The sequence below is a fragment of the Erythrolamprus reginae genome, chromosome 1 (genome assembly GCF_031021105.1).
Source record: "Erythrolamprus reginae isolate rEryReg1 chromosome 1, rEryReg1.hap1, whole genome shotgun sequence".
NCBI lineage: Eukaryota > Metazoa > Chordata > Lepidosauria > Squamata > Dipsadidae > Erythrolamprus > Erythrolamprus reginae.
The window spans coordinates 43,912,603-43,930,357 of NC_091950.1; the positions used below are offsets into that span (position 1 = coordinate 43,912,603).

At 40.1% G+C, this 17,755-nt stretch overlaps 1 protein-coding gene across 1 annotated transcript in view; it reads left to right on the forward strand.

Annotated features, from left to right (window-relative positions):
- Positions 1 to 17,755, forward strand: part of BRF1 (BRF1 general transcription factor IIIB subunit) — a 319,000-nt gene that overhangs the window by 51,920 nt on the left and 249,325 nt on the right. Inside the window, exon 3 of the mRNA XM_070751063.1 lies at positions 7,967 to 8,140. Within this exon, the coding sequence (XP_070607164.1) occupies positions 7,967 to 8,140 (174 nt within the window). The remainder of the gene's footprint in view (positions 1 to 7,966; positions 8,141 to 17,755) is intronic.

Genomic DNA, 17,755 nt, shown 5'->3' on the forward strand with positions numbered 1-17,755 from the left:
AGTTTTTCGAGGCCGCCTGGCGGACTACGTCCTCGGACAGGTGGGCGTTAGCAACTGTCTCCCAGGGCTTGCGTTTGGAGTTCCTCCAGCCCCCTCCATACCGTTATGTTCAGTGCCCAGTTCAGAGGGACCCCCAGAAAAGGTTACAACTTACAAAGGAGATAGCCCATCTCTTGGAGATACGGGCAATAGAGGAAGTGCCCGGGCAAGAAGTAGGTACCGGCTTTTATTCAAGGGTCTTCCTTGTACCGAAATCATCGGGAGGGGTCCGAATGATTCTCAATTTAAAAAACCTCAATACTTACATCAAGTATCGCCGGTTCCGGATGCATTCTCTTTCGACCATCTTGGCTGCAATCCGAAGGCAGGATCTATTGACGTCCATAGATTTAAAAGAGGCTTACTTGCATGTCCCAATCCTGCCGGCTCATCGGAGGTTTCTCCGGTTCCACCTAGACGGCTCCCATTACCAATACAGGGCGATGCCGTTCGGCCTCTCTTCGGCCCCTCGCACATTTACAAAGCTACTCGACGTATTGACTGCCCATATCAGGTCCCAGGGAATTCGAATCCTAGCATACCTGGACGATCTTATTGTCCTGTCCAGCTCCTCTCAGAGTGCGCTGGCCGATTTGGCAGTCACGAGACAGACGTTGGAATCCCACGGGTTCACGATCAACGAGGAAAAAAGTCATCTTTCTCCAACAGTCAGGCTGTTACACCTGGGGTCCATGATAAATACTTCTACAGGAACTGTGACCTTGTCCCCAGAAAGGATGGCAAACATTCGTCAACTAATCTTACAGCTTCAGCTCCAACAGCGGGTGTCGCTCGCATTCCTTTCCAAGGTTCTGGGGACCCTGGTCTCGACTATCGGCATAGTGCCTTGGGCTCGTCATCATCTCAGGGCACTGCAATGGTTCCTTCTTCCATGGCAGAAGGCCAAATTGAGTCATTCACAAAGGTTAGTGCGGCTCCCTTCAGATGTCAAAGTGTCGCTGCGATGGTGGACTTCCCCAGCCTTGCACAAGGGGTCACTCTTCTGCAACCGGGACCGCTTAATCCTCACAACAGATGCCAGCCTGTCGGGCTGGGGGGCCCACATGGGACTGCATATGGCCCAGGGACTATGGTCTCCGGAGGATCTGTGCCCGATCAATATAAACTATTTGGAGCTCAAAGCAGTTTTTCTGGCTCTTCAGGCCTTTTCCCCTTGGATTCAAGACAAGCATGTGTTGGTCTTAACCGACAATGTGGCCACCAGGGCCCACGTCAACCATCAAGGGGGAACGAAATCCCTCCGTCTGATGGTGGAGTCAGCGGCCCTTTTCGCCTGGGCCGAGTCCCGCTTAGCTTCTCTGTCGGCGGAACACATTGCAGGGACCAGCAATGTTCAAGCCGACTGGCTGAGCAGGTCCACTCTAGACCCAGCAGAGTGGAAGCTCGATCCCGGAGTCTTTCATCAGATAATTCAACGCTTCGGGACCCCTCTGGTGGACCTTTTTGCGTCACAAGCCAACACGCAGCTGGAGAGGTTTTATTCCCGGTTCCCAACACCAGGGGCAGAAGGGGTCAATGCCCTCTTGTCCCAATGGCCCAGAGGTCTGTTGTACGCATTCCCCCCGACGTGTCTCCTTCAACGAGTTCTGGACATTGTAATCCGGGAGAGTGCCGAAGTCATCATCGTGGCTCCATACTGGCCCCGAAGGCCATGGTTCGCAGACCTGGTAGCCCTCTCGGTGTCCCCTCCTTGGAGGATACCGGATCAGCTAGTCTCCCTCACTCAAGGATCCATTTGTCACCCGGATCCTCAATGGTTCCAGTTAGCCGCCTGGCGTGTGAGCGGGAGAGACTGACACAGCAACACCTTCCGGACCCGGTCATTGCAACGATGCAGGCGGCTCGCAGGCCGTCGACGGTGCGAATATACCAAGCAACATGGGCTGCATTCTGCAACTTTTGCTCTAACCGCCACTGTGATCCAAAGCAGGCCTCGCTTATTGTAGTTCTGGAATTTCTCCAATCAGGGATTGAGCGGGGATTGGCCCCTAACACCCTGAAGCGACAAGTGGCTGCCCTGTCCACTATAATTCAGGTATCAGATTTTAGGTCCTTGGCTCACCATCCATGGGTGAGGGACTTCCTCAAGGGAGCTATTAATCAACACGCTCCCCCAGTACGGCGATTCCCTACGTGGGATCTTACCCTAGTGCTGCGAGCACTCACGGGACCTCCCTTTGAGCCCATGAGGTCCATTTCATATAGATTGTTATCCATTAAGACATTGTTTCTGGTGGCAGTTACATCTGCCCGAAGGGTCTCGGAATTGTCGGCACTGTCCATCAGACCGGACTTGTGTGTGTTCCATCCGGACAGAGTGGTGATGCGATTGGACCCTTCGTTCATCCCGAAGGTGAATTCGGATTTCCACAGAAGGCAAGAACTGGTGCTACCGGACTTTTGCACACATGGTCAACATCCTTCCGAACTTCGTTGGCACAAGATTGATGTCCGAAGAGCCTTGAAGCTCTATATCAGGAGGACAGCATCCTTTAGAAGGACTGAAAGACTCTTTGTGTCCTTTGCTCAAGCCACGATGGGTCTTGGAGTTTCTTCCCAATCGCTTAGTCGCTGGATTAGGGATTGCATTGCTGAGGCTTATTCATCAAGTTCTCAATCTCCTCCCACCGGTGTTATGGCACATTCCACTAGAAGTGCGGCTACTTCGGCGGCTTGGTCAACTCAAGCTTCTTTGGAAGATATTTGTCGAGCTGCTACTTGGGCATCATCTTCTACTTTTATACGCCACTATAAACTAGACTCATTGGCTTCTGCAGAAGCTTCATTTGGCAGGCGTGTCTTACAGCGAGTGTGTGTCACTCCACCAACCTTGGCCCAGCCTTTTCCCTCCCAGGGGAATTGATCTTTGGTATATCCCATGATGGACTCTCCTTCCAGAGTCAATGGAGAAGAACCGTTGTACATACCTGAACGGTCTTCTCAGTGCTCTGGAAGGAGAGTCCATACCCACCCGGCATGGTGTTTGGCCAGGTCGCCGGAGTGCTGGGACTGTTATAGTTATGTTTGGTTATGAAGTTAATAAATTTTTTCTGATTATTACATTGTCTTCGTTTTTAAAACTGGCTCATGGGGGCTGCTAAGGGGGCGGTGCCAGTTAATTAATTATTTAAATTAACTCAGTCTCTACCAATAGGATTGGTTTACAACCCATGATGGACTCTCCTTCCAGAGCACTGAGAAGACCGTTCAGGTATGTACAACGGTTCTTTCATACTTGGAATAAGTTTTCATCTAGCAATTTGGAAATGTTAACCGCCCTAAGAGAAACAGCTACTCTGTGGTCAGCAGGAACAATTTCTTGTTGGGCTTGACTTAAGATATGGAACAGATTATTCTTTTGATTTTAAGATATATGAATGAGAAAAATTGTGCGTATACTGGTTTATGCTATGTTATAGGAAAATTAACAATGTTATTGCTTATCAACTCAGACAGCTTATTTAAATTACAATTCATTACATTTTGACACAGTTCAGAATAGTTGATTTGTTGTTTATTTTAGAACCTACTGCAACTTTGGCACGTGTGTGAGCAATGTTTAACTTAATGCTCTACATGGCATTGGACCAGATTACCTCCAGAACCGCCTGCTACCGCACGAATCCCAGCGACTGATAAGGTCCCACAGAGTTGGCCTTCTCCGGGTCCCGTCGACTAAACAATGTCGTTTGGCGGGCCCCAGGGGAACAGCCTTCTCTGTGGCGGCCCCGGCCCTCTGGAACCAACTCCCCCCCGGAGATTAGAACTGCCCCCACCCTCCCTGTCTTTCGTAAAGCACTCAAGACTCATTTATACCGCCAGGCATGGGGGAGTTGAGATAGCTCTTCTCCCTAGGCCATTACAAGTTATGCATGGTATGTTTGTGTGTATGTTTGGTTTTATAATAGGGGTTTTAGTTGTTTTTTATTATTGGATTGTACATGTTGTTTTTATTATTGTTGTTAGCCGCCCTGAGTCTACGGAGAGGGGCGGCATACAAATCCAATAAATTATTAATTTTTATTATTATTAATTCAAAAAATAATGCTAGAATTATCATTTGGAAACCTGTAAAATGGCACCAATGGAACCTGGTTTTCCTAAGGCCTCTCAAAAAGGGATTTGATAGAGACAAATAGAATCTCCAGATGATTCAGTTAAAGCTTGGTTGAATTGAAGTAATTAATTACCAAAGAAAGCAAATGAATTATTTCCCAGCAGTTGGCAGTAGTTTAGAATATGAATTGGAATGACTAAGCTGTTTTGTTGATTATTCTTTAACATTATATCCATAGGCTCACAGGCAGCAATTGATTAAAAACAAGACTTTGATAAGCAAGGTATTAAATGTAGTTTGCATGTACCCCATATCAATCAAATGATGTTTAAAATAAAGAACCAATGATTTTTCCCCATGATATTAATTAATTTGAGCAGAAGCATATTAATAATTCCCAGGACATAAGTAATTTTCTCAGCATAAACCTAAAAGAATAGTGTTCTTGACAGCAGAGACCAATATTTCAGCGAGTTGTTTGATTAGAATAGACAATAAAACATTGCTTATCTTCCACCTTATTCATTTTTAGCTAGGGTTTGCCAGAAGGTTAGGTGGGATCAACTGATAATATCTTTGGATAGATACTGGTAACTTGTAATGTGTTGGCAGAATTTCAAACTCAATATTTTGTGTTTTGTTTATTTGTTTTAATACTCTGGGGTTGTTTTTTATGAATTTTAGCTTAAAATTGTCATTGGATTGGTGGGTATTGGATTGTCATTATGTATTGTTTTTGTCCTGCTGTGAGCCGCCCCGAGTTTTCGGAGAGGGGCGGCATATAAATCCAATAAATCTAATCTAATCTAATCTAATATAGTTTTCCACAAGTCCTTCCTCTTTCCCGCCAATCAATAGATGTCAGTCCTTAGAGGTAGACAAGATCAAGAAATAGAGGCAACAAATATTATAGGAATACCCTATATTATTATAGGGCAAAATAATAGAATTTTGATAATTTGTCAATTTCTCTCTGCCCCATTTGTAATACCGTCTGTATGAAGCAAAATCAAGACAGGGTTATTTTGAGTTTCTTTTTCATGTTGTCCAATTTTCAAAGGCCTGAGGTATCTTGCGTATCTCCTCCATTAATAGTTCACTGCACTCTAGGTCAGATCTACTGCTCCACAATCTGTTACGAAGGATGTTTTCTTTAAACAAAAACAAAAAACCCTCAAAGGGCAGACTCAATGGATCACTAGGTCTTTCTCCTGCCGTCTATTTTCTGTTTCTATCTTATAGGAAACTAGGAGTGGAGTTTTGTATGGAATGACACTTAACCCTTTTTCTAGTATGGACCAACATTTTCTAGACTCCATATCATAAACACCCTGATCTTAAATTTCAGCACAATGTTCAGGAAATGTTCAGTTATCTGGACCAGAGGTCTCCAACCATGGTAACTTTAAGACTTGTGGATTTGAACTCCCACAATTCTGGGGGTTGAAGTCTACAAGTCTTAAAGTTGCAAGGTTGGAAAACCCTGATCTGGACAACTTTTGAGAATCTAACCCCTTCTTTTATGGTAGCACCATTTTTACAGAGCTGTAACATTTATTAATACTGTGCTGTGCTTTCAACCAGCCATGCTATATCATCTTGTGAATCACTCAAGAAGTGTTTTTTGACATTGGCAGCTTGTAGATGTGTGGACTTCAAACCTAACAATTTCACAATCTATTCTGGAAGTTTGAAGTCCATACATTTTGCCAACGTGAGAATTTTTTTTTGCTTTGGAAGAAAGTCCATCTTGTTCTAGGAGCCACAATTTAATCTTCTATTTAATCTGGCATTTGAACTCTCCCAAAAATATGAGTGTACGGAGAGCACTATCACTATAAGGAAAACTTGTAGAGAGCACATTTTTTCTATGGACAGATTCCCCCAGTTGTGGTTCTGTCCTACTTGTGGATGGGGTTCTGCAATACCAAAATGTGCTTTTCCTTTTTATTTATTTTTAATTATTTTTGAATAAGCACACACAAAACAAAACAGACATAAAACAAACATTTGGGGCATTTATAGCCCCCTTTCTGTCAGAAGCTGTTATCGGATTTATGTACACTATACATTGCTTTGTTAATGTTATGATTGCATAGTATTTATCTGTCTGTCTATTTATTTATTTGATTCGCCTTCTATGTCACCTAATCCCGAAGGACTCATACTATTGCTTATACTATAAATAAAATTACTTCAAGAATCTTTACTAAACTACTAGACAGTATCCTTATGTAATTTCACTTCATTTTTCATTCATTCATTCATTCATTCATTCATTCAACCAATTATAAAATTGATTCCATATTTTGTAATAACCAGATTCCTCTTTTCCTTTTTTAATTTCCTTGTAAGGATATCCATTACTGCACAATCCATAATGTTTTAAATTACCATTCCCTCTTTTGGTATCTATTTTTCCATTGTTGCGCGTAAACAATCCTGGCTGCTGTCAAAATATGAATGATGAGATACTGAGTATCTAATTTTATCTGCAATTCCTTCCTGTATAATTAAGTTTATTCTATGTTTAGTCAAACCCCTTTTTTTCTTTGATACTTTTATTTTGTGAGCCATTCTGTTGGTCTGTTTCAGTTTTTTTAATTCTTATTCAAGATGGTCAAGTTGTATTCTTCCCCCCCCCCAAAAAAAAAAAAAAAAAAAAAGGAAATAGTATAGGGAACCACAGATTTGGCTTTGGTTGTATCCCACAGAATTTGGAGTGTTATTTCTTCAGTTTTATTTATTTTAAAAAAGATTTCTAAATCTCGCTCAAGCATTTGTGTATATTGTTCCTCTTTTAAGATCATACGCTTCATAGTCCATTTTATTTGTTTTCTCATTTTTATCCATCTTATCATTATTGGACTGTGAACTGCCCAAGTGTTGGATTCAATCTTTATTTGCTCTATATTATTGTTTATCAGCGATGTCGTCCAAGCCATATCTATCCTCAACCAAGTTTGATGTGGGTTTGAATAATAAGTATATTGATGTGCCAAAATATGTTTCTCTCTCCATACCTCTTTAAGACCAAATTCAGCACTCATTTCCCAAAAAGATTTCAGAAGTATATTTTTCTTCTTAATATGTTTTTTTACCTTTGTAGTCCATTGCATTGCTAATTATAGCATTAAAGCCCCCAATTATGAATATTCTCTAGTTCTAATTCTATAATTTTGTTGTGGGTTTAAAAAAAAAATCCATTTGTTTGTCATTGGGGGCATAAATTGTTATCAAAATAATAGGTGCTTGTCTGGTTTCTAATTGAATTATCAAAATTTGTCCTTCTTGATTATTATATATCTTATTTGAATTAAAATATGCTTTTCCAATGCATTACTGTATATCAAAACACTTACTTTTTATCCAAATGAGCATGGGATGTTTTATTAGAGATTGTGAAGTATATTGCAGTCTGTTTAGTTATTTTCAAATGAAATGCTGTTGCTACTAAGCCTTTGGCTTATTTTTAATCTCATAGCCGCCCTAGAAATTAGGAGACTGTGAGTTCTAGTCCCACTTTAGGGACAAATTGTGATTTATCTCTGAACTCAGTCTCAACCTCACAGGGTTGTTGTGGAGGAAACAGGAAGAGGAAAAAGTATTATGTATGTTCACTGCTTTGAGTGACTTATAAAGTAATAAGGGTGAGATAAAAATCAAATAATAAATTCGTAATTTTTTACATTACATTTCTAATCTTTGGAGTATATTTCTTCAAGGTTAAGAATACGCTAAGAACATGAATTAATTAGGGCATCTTTCAGAAACTTGACATATACAGTATCATAACTTGACATATACAGTATCATAAAAATGGTTTATAATTTTTGTTGTTTCTTAAAGGAAAACGCCAGATCCATCATTTAGGGAACCAGCTGCAGCTAAATCAGCATTGTCTTGATACAGCCTTCAACTTTTTCAAAATGGCGGTCAGCAAGCACTTAACCCGTGGGAGGAAGATGACACATGTCATAGCAGCATGCCTCTACTTGGTGTGTAGGACAGAAGGCACTCCACGTATCCTTTCACTGTTTGGCAATCTGGTCATTTCAGAATATCTTGGATATTTCTAGATCTTTATGAATAGAACATTGTTTTTATATCTGTTAAAACAATAGGAAACCATTCCAAATTGGATGGGGATTATTAATTGGGGAGAATTGTTAGATCTAATGGCAGCTTGGAAAAGGTATGGGTTGGAGACAGAGTATCTGATTAGTTTGTGATTATTTTTCAGGAGAATATACGTCTCTGATCAATATTATAGTTCTAAATCCTGAGAGACGCACACGTTTTGAAGGGATTTGTTGACTAGGTCATATGACCAGTTCCTGTCCTGTATAGTTTTAGTTAAGGATGATTAAATAAAAGATGTAATTATGACAAATGCATTCTAATTATACAAACTGTGTGATTGATCTGGAATCTAGTCAAGAGTTTGTCCTTTGTGTTAAAACTCAACTTCTGCTGAGCAAATGGTTTATTTTGAATGTTTGTACCTTATTCTGTTTTAATGTCATAAGCCTGCTTTTCCTGTAGCATTTTCTTGTTCTGCTAGATTTCTGGGTATATTTCCATTTTTCCACATTATTCTTGTTAACAGTGAAATCACATTCTAATGTCCAGACAGATCAGTGTAATTTGAGACAAAATATTTTTTACAAATATATACCACATTTTTCAGATTATAAGACACCATTGCTGTATAAGACGCACCAAGATTTTGAAGAGATAGGTAAGAAAAAAAAGTTTTTGTCCTTGTTGGCCCCTAGGATCCACTCTGCAGGCCTCCCAAACCCTCTGTGCTCCCAATTTTTTTCTAAAAATGGGCCTGTTTCCCCCTCATTTTTGTGAAAAACAGGATGCACAGAGGGTTTGGGGGGCCTGCAGAGTGCTTCTAAGGCCTGGAAGAAGGCAAAAATGCCCCCATTTTTGCAAAAAACTACTGGGCTCCGTTTTCATTGGTAGAGGACTGCGGGAGGCCATCACAACCAAAAACGGAGCCTCAATGAGTGGTGTCGAGCTGGCCACACACCCTGTCCCCCAGGCCCTCAATGAAATCAAGTTTGACACCCCTTATAAATTATTGCATCAGCTTTTCTGGAGAAAATCTATTCAGTTCCACATCAGATAGTGTTTTTCCTTAAGTAAATGCATTTCATATTAGAAATCAAACTTTGTTACAGTTTTGTTTTTACATTTATTTTAAAATGTGAAATATATTGATTTAAGATTTGTTTAAAATATTTGAAATATAAAAACAGTTTTAAACATACATTACCAATAATGTTATGAAGATGAATTACACCCCACAGTATACAGATAGCCCCCTATATTATGTTGCAAGTTTGTTCTATAAAATTTCACATGGTTCTATTTACCGGCCATGTTGCCAGGTGTCTGGATTTATGTAGTTCCAGACATAATGTTAGCTGCTTGTGAGGAAGACCTCTTTTTCATGTGGCAGGGCAGCTTTTGATCTACCCAAGATAATTTTTGCAGGCGTGAGAGATTTTTTTTGCTTCTTTATTCTATATTTTTGTCTATGGTTTGACTGGTTTTTCCACTGTTATAATTTGGATAATAAATTGAAATGCCATATAAGTAGCAATTACCAGTTAGCTAGTATATTTTAGTTAGGATTTCTAAGAGGGGTAAAAAACAAACTTTCCTCAGTTAAAAGAGAAATGTCTTATTTTAACAAGAGATAGCATTGCAGAAGTTGTCAAGAGACTTTTCAAAAGAGACATTCATAATTTAAAAATATTTCCATATATCTGATGGTGCGACTGTTACATATGACCTCTTTTTTTTGACAGGTGGAAATATTTAAAAATATTTTATGAAATAATATTAGCATTTTAATATTATTTTATTGGCATGAACTGCTTCAGTTTTCCCCTTGCATTTATCTTGACATCTGGTCCTCAGAAAGAGGTGGTACATGAGAGAGGCCATCTGGCTTAGAGATTTGTGTGATTCTGTTACATAAACTCAAACAGTTAGTGGAATGGATGATAATTTTGTGAACATGGGCAAGCTGGATATATCAGAATGTCTGCACTTGTACAGAGTTCCACTTAATATTCCTGCTTCCTTGCTTTTCCCCAATATGTTGGCTGCTTTTGTTATTGTGGATGTGCCATTTAATTAAAATTAGATGTTACTGAGAATTAGGGAAGCAATCTCTCTTCTGAGCAGCTAGAGTCTCCGGAGAGGGGCGGCATACAAATCCAATAAATAATAATAAATAATAAATAATAAATAATAATAATAATAATAATAATAATAATAATAATAATAATAATAATAATAATAGATAGAGCCTTCGGAGAGGGGCGGCATGCAAATCTAATAAATTATTATTAAGTTATTATTATTATTAGATACACGGAAGTCTACCTATAGAGAAGGGAATAGTAGTTTAATGGTTTTCATGTTGAAAGGCTGCATGCTCAGCTTCTAGCACAGGGATGTCAAACTGATGAGGGCCACATCAGAGTTGTGTGTAACCTCTGTGGGGTGGGCATGGCCAGGGTGGACATGGCCAACTGAACATCATTGTGTCAGGGGTGCCTGTGATGGCTCGAGCACTTTGCCAGCGAAAACGGAGCTCAGAAGGATTGTGTGTGGCCCTCCCAAGCTTTGTTTTCACTGGCAAAGGTTTGCAGGAAGCAGTGGCAGCCGAAAATGGAGCTTGGGAGGACTGCACAATGCTGTATTTGCAAAAGTTTTGGACAGCTGTTGCCAAGCAAAATGGACTGTGATCCCAACAAAAGAGACTATTGGTAATTTGGGGTCCTTGGAACTCTCTGAGCATGGCTGTTTTCTTGCAAATGTTTCATTACCAAATTAGGTAACGAATCAGTGCTAGAAGAGAGTGGAGTTTGTTTCCTTTTTTTTTCTTGTGCTCTGTCAGTACTGTGTTTCCCCAAAAATAAGACCCTTTCTTATATTTTTTTTTAACCCTGAAATAAGCGCTTGGCCTTATTGCCATGCACTCAATTGAGCTTATTATCAGAGGATGTCTTATTTGGGGAGAAATAGAGTATTGGTGGGAGTAGTCTGGTGCGTCCTTGATTAGGCTATTGTTTACTGTTGCCTTGCTTGTTTGAGTTGGCATTTCTTTGAATGGGGTATGGTTTACTTCTAGATTGTTGGCCTTATATTAATCTTGATGCAAATCAGCATGTTGATGACTGATTTGTCTATGTACCAGTTTCCAAGAACTGTAGTGGCTTTGGACTTGGCTTGGTCTAGGATGCTCACAGTTTCCCATTTGAAACTATGGTTGTCTTTTCATAGAGATAAAAAACATCTACATACCATTCAAAAGAGTCAAAATGGGAATAGAAAGACCAAAACACCTCTTCGCCAGCAATTAACACTAGACAAATGGTCAGGTCTGTTGAAAGGTTCCTATGATTCTTCTATCACCATGTTCGATAATGCATTTCTTACTATGGAAATGAGAAATCATATGATTATTCCATGTATATCTATACCACATACACCTAAAATATAACTTTAAATTTATTGCATGCCTTCAGAGTATTTTTCTTTCTCCTTAATGCATATTTATTTTTATCCAAATGTTGCTTTCTTTCTTTCTTTTCACCATTTACGAATATTAAGAATAAGAGAAAGATCTCAGATATGTGAAAGGTGGCTGACCTAACGGCTTGAAAGACTGTTATTAAGATGCTTGTACTACCCAAAGGGACAATATTCCACTGAATGACAATGCCCTAACAAGTAGCCTGTGTCTTTAATATCTTGGGAATATTAAATAGATTTTCAGAAAGCAGATTCATCCCTAACACTTTACTTGTCTCAAGGTAAGGGAGGTGTCTTCCGTTGATCTGTTGGTTTTGGATCCTGACTATCTCTGCAATGGATTTTGATGATACTCAACCTGTTTTGGGACTTGATCTTATTGGATTTCTCATCTATATGTTATTTGACTGTTCTGAATGTGGATGAGTTCTGGGCTAAAATTCTTTACAGTCCTTTTGCTGACTTCAAAGCAGTCACTTAGAAGCAGTCTTAATCCCAGAGGCCGATAAGGTCCCACAGAGTTGGCCTTCTCTGGGTCCCGTCGACCAAACAATGTCATTTGGTGGGCCCCAGGGGGAAGAGCCTTCTCTGTGGTGGCCCCGGCCCTCTGGAATCAACTCCCCCCAGAGATTAGAACAGCCCCCACCCTCCTTGTCTTTCGCAAATTACTCAAGACCCACCTTTTTCGCCAGGCATGGGGGAACTGAGACATCCTCCCCCAGGCTTTTATATTTTATGTTTGGTATGTATGCGTTGTATGGTTTTTAAATTATTGGGGTTTTAGGTATGTTTTATTTTAATATTAGATTTGTCCCACTGTTATATTGTTTTTGTATTACTGTTGTGAGCCGCCCCGAGTCTTTGGAGAGGGGCGGCATACAAATCTAATAAATAATAATAAATAATAATAATAATAATAATCATAGTAATATGGTCTAGAACAGTAATGGCAAACATATGGCACGGGTGCCACAGGTGGCATGCAAAGCCATATCTGCTGCCACGTGAGCTGTTGCCCTAGCTCAGCTCCAAAGTGCATGTGTGTGTTGGCCAGCTGATTTTTGGCTCATGCAGAAGCTCAGGGAGGGCAGGCATTTTTGGCTTCCAGAGAACCTCTGAGTGGATGGGGGAGGGCATTTTTACCCTCCCTCGGCTTCAGGAAAGCCTTTGGAGCCTGTGGAGGGTGGAACACGAGCCTTCTGGGCCCACCAGAAGTCGGGAAACAGGCCATTTCCGATCTCCAGAGGGCCTCCGGGAGACAGGAGAAGCCATTTTTGACCTCCCCAGGCATTGAATTAATACCTCCCCAGGCATTGAATTAATACCTCCCCAGGCATTGAATTAAGGGTGTGGGTACTCGCACATAAAGCACAGCCACGCTCTTTTGGCACCCAAGGGAAAAAAGGTTCACCATCACTGGTCTACAATATGCTTGAAGAGGAATTCTAGGAGCCGAATGCATAAAACTTAAAATTGCCAAGGTTGAGAAACATTTGTCTAGAAGAAGCTTGTCTGTGTATTTTCCTGGAGCAAAACTGAGTTTTTTCTTTAAAGGATGTCCACGTTTGATCTCAACCTTGCACATAGGTTGAGGTGTTTTCTTCCAGTACACCAAATAGAAGCCTCAGATTTCATCTGCACAGGTCTATTTATCTATGAAACAACCTATCTGTGAATGCATCTCTGACTGTCTGCTGTGTAATGCTGAGGAACTCTTGAAACCGATTTCAACAGAATGCATGAGGCTGTAGGGAAAAGGAGGAGGCAAAAGCTGTTATGCAAGCAGAAATGTGCTTATGCAACCACAGGTACCACTTTGTGTGATATTTTCAATGCTGCTTCTTTTTGTATACCTTTAATTTCTTTTATCCATTCGCAAATGGGAGGTTTGTTGCATTGTTCCCCAGGCACTGTGATATTTACTTAGAACATTCTTCATATTGGAACAAAAGAAATCTGACTTACTATAGGCTTCCTTTTACTCAGAGCTATCTATTGTAACAGGTCTCCATGATCTTAGGAGAAATCTTTTCTAATTCTGAGACTTTATTTTCTCTGGAAATGGATTTTTGGGCTATCTCCCAGTGTTAAAAGCATATGGGAAATTACTTTCTGTTACTGAGAATCCTTTCCATGCCAGTACTGCTTTTTTTAAATTTGGATTTTAACTAAAGAATGGCAACCTGACTTCTCTCTGACCCTGCAATTTCACTTCTGCATCATGTTGGGCGAATTACGTGTGGGAACTTGTGCTATGATCTTGGCAGGAAAGTACTTGCTACTGCTTTCTGTGGCGTCACCAAATAAAGGAGGCAGCCGGGACCATTTGTTTTTAAAACTTTCAGTGGAGGTTCAGACAGGATGAACTCATACTGTAGTTATTTTGCCAGGAAGTATAAAGTCTGTTGACAGAAGATTTTTGAAATGTGTCTCAGTGAGATTTTAATTGTGCCTGTCCTTTTTCCCTTTCTTCTTGGGATTAAGGATAGTGAGTAGTCTCTTTCTCGTTTATCCTCATGCAGCATTTTAAAAAAGTAAAAAAGTTAAGGCCAAATCTGTTAGTAAAATGACGGTCAGTGGTGAGGATCCTCCACCATTTTAAGGAAGATTAATAGTTGTGGATAAAGTTTATGGACGTTCAGGTTGGATTGCATCCTGAGCATAACTTTTTATTTATAAATTGTTTGCTTCCTGGGCTCCTGCTCTACAAACAAGCTGCTGTAGGAAACAACAATTCATGATAGTCCTATAAATGATCTAGCAGTGAGGACAGTTTATTTATTGTTATTGTTTATTGATTGATTTTGTCCAATACACAATGAGGGTTTTAGTGGGTATACACATAGTAAAATACATGATGAAGGTTATAGAAACATAGAAACATAGAAACATAGAAGACTGACGGCAGAAAAAGACCCCATGGTCCATCTAGTCTGCCCTTTTACTATTTCCTGTATTTTATCTTACAATGGATATATGTTTATCCCAGGCATGTTTAAATTCGGTTACTGTGGATTTATCAACCACGTCTGCTGGAAGTTTGTTCCAAGGATCTACTACTCTTTCAGTAAAATAATACTTTCTCATGTTGCCTTTGATCTTTCCCCCAACTAACTTCAGATTGTGTCCCCTTGTTCTTGTGCTCACTTTCCTGTTAAAAACACTTCCCTCCTGAACCCTATTTAACCCTTTAACATATTTAAATGTTTCGATCATGTCCCCCCTTTTCCTTCTGTCTTCCAGACTATACAGATTGAGTTCATTAAGTCTTTCCTGATACGTTTTATACTTCAGACCTTCCACCATTCTTGTAGCCCGTCTTTGGACCCGTTCAATTTTGTCAATATCTTTTTGTAGGTGAGGTCTCCAGAACTGAACACAGTACTCCAAATGTGGTCTCACCAGCGCTCTATATAAGGGGATCACAATCTCCCTCTTCCTGCTTGTTATACCTCTAGCTATGCAGCCAAGCATCCTACTTGCCTTTCCTACTGCCCGACCACACTGCTCACCCATTTTGAGACTGTCAGAAATCACTACCCCTAAATCCTTCTCTTCTGAAGTTTTTGCTAACACAGAACTGCCAATGCAATACTCAGATTTAGGATTCCTTTTCCCCAAGTGCATTATTTTACATTTGGAAACATTAAACTGCAGTTTCCATTGCTTTGACCATTTATCTAGTAACGCTAAATCATTTACCATATTACAGACCCCTCCAGGAATATCAACCCTATTGCACACTTTAGAGTCATCGGCAAATAGGCAAACCTTCCCTACCAAACCTTCCCCTATGTCACTCACAAACATATTAAAAAGAATAGGACCCAGAACAGACCCTTGTGGCACACCGCTTGTAACCTGTCTCTGCTCAGAATACTCGCCATTAACAATAACTCTCTGATGTCTATGCTTCAGCCAGCTTGAAATCCACTGAACTATCCAGGGATTAAGTCCAATCTTCACTAATTTATCTATCAGCTCTTTATGTGGAACCGTATCAAAGGCTTTGCTGAAGTCCAGATAGGCAATATCCACGGCACCACCTTGATCCAACACCTTTGTGGCATAGTCAAAGAACTCAATGAGATTAGTCTGACACGATTTGCCTTCAGTAAAGCCATGCTGATTTGGGTCCAATAAGTTATTGTTTTTAGATGCTGATTTATCCTCTTTTTGAGTTATAGAGGATATACTCATAGTAAAATATATCTAAGAAAGAATAGAAGACAAGTTATAGGAATAGAATATATCAATGAAAGAATAGAAGAAGAGATATAGGAATAGAAGAAAGGTGTAGGAGATATAGGAGAGCAATAGGACAGGGGACGGAAGGCACTCTAGTGCACTTGTACTCGCCCCTTACTGACCTCTTAGGAATCTGGATAGGTCAACCGATGATAATCCAAGGGTAAAGTGTTGGGGGTTTGGGGATGATACTATATATTAAGATATTCTTTCCCCCTCGGCTTCCACAATTTATGTATGGTACGTTGTATGTATGATTGGTTTTTAAAATAAGGGCTTTTAGTTTTAAGTATTGTGAGTAAAGGTAATAAAGTTGATGTGGTGGTGCATCTTGGCACAAACGATTTGTCCCAGAGAAATGTTAATGTAGTAAAAAGAGATTTTCAATGTCTAAGTGTGGAGCTGGGTAAAATAACTGATTCAGTGACTTTCTCAGAGGTGTTACCGGTTTGTGGCGAGGAGGGTAAAACAAGTTGTATCAGAGAGTTTAATGTGTGGTTAAGGCAGTGGTGTAAAGCTGAAGGTTTTGGTTATGTAAGTCATGATGTCAGTAGGTGGTCTAATAGGGAGTTGTTTAAGAGGGATGGTTTGCATCCATCATACAGAGGTACCCAGGTGCTCGGTGAGGAATTCAGAACTTTTTGGACAGGCATTTAAACTAGGTAAAGGGGACAGAGATGTACCAGATGTGGAGGATTTCTGTCCCCGACCAATGAGGATAAATCAGTTTCTGGAAGCTTATGAAAAGGGAGCTGTAAATAAAATAGATGTAGTTGTTGATGATAAGGTGCAAACTAATAATGAAAATAATGTTCTTCGGGTAATGTACACGAATGCTCGAAGCTTGAGCAACAAGCTCTGTGAGTTAATGGCCATAATATCTAGAGATAATTTGGATCTGGTTGCCATAACTGAGACATGGTTTAAGGATTCTAATGAATGGGAAATATCCATACCAGGATATACACTGTATAGGAAGGATAGAATAGAGAGAAGGGGAGGTGGAGTAGCCATTTATGTTAAAGAAAGTCTAAAAACAATACTAATTCAAAATACATGTAAAGATCTGGAGACCCTCTGGATTTGCATGCAAAATAAAGACGGTTCTGTCATTAGAATTGGGGTGATCTATAGGCCTCCAGGGCAATCTGAGGAACATGACAACAAGATGGTGGATGAGATTACCCTAATGGCAGTAAAGGGAGATATTGTGGTTATGGTTGATTTCAACATGCCTGACGTTGACTGGAATATCCCCAGTGCCCTTACATGCAAAAGTAAGAATATAGTAGAGGCTTTTACAGGAGCAGCTCTGGCACAGCTAGTTAAGACACCAACTAGAGGGGAGAATATTCTAGATTTAGTTTTTACAAATGGGAATTGGGTTTCAAAGGTCAAGGTGGGAGAAAATTTAGGTTGCAGTGACCATCTATGTTTGTGGTTTGATGTAAAAACTGATTGTGAGCAATCCTATACTGCAACCAAAGTATTGGATTTCAGAAAAACAAATTTTAATGCAATGGGGGAATATTTAAATAATGAATTAAAGGGGAGGGATAAAATGGCAGGAGCGAGCACCCAGTGGACTGTATTAAAAAAGGCCATCTTAAAAGCCACAAGACTTTATGTAAAGCAAGTAACTAAAGGTAAAAGGAAGAAGAAACCGCTATGGTTTAGCAATGATGTAAGGGCTATAGTCAATGAAAAAAAGGCTGCCTATAGGACAGTGATGGGCAACCTTTTGAGCTTGGTGTGTCAAAATTCGCCAAAAAACCAAGCATAACTCGGGTGGTGTGTCACCTTGAGAAAAAAACATAATTTTGTGAT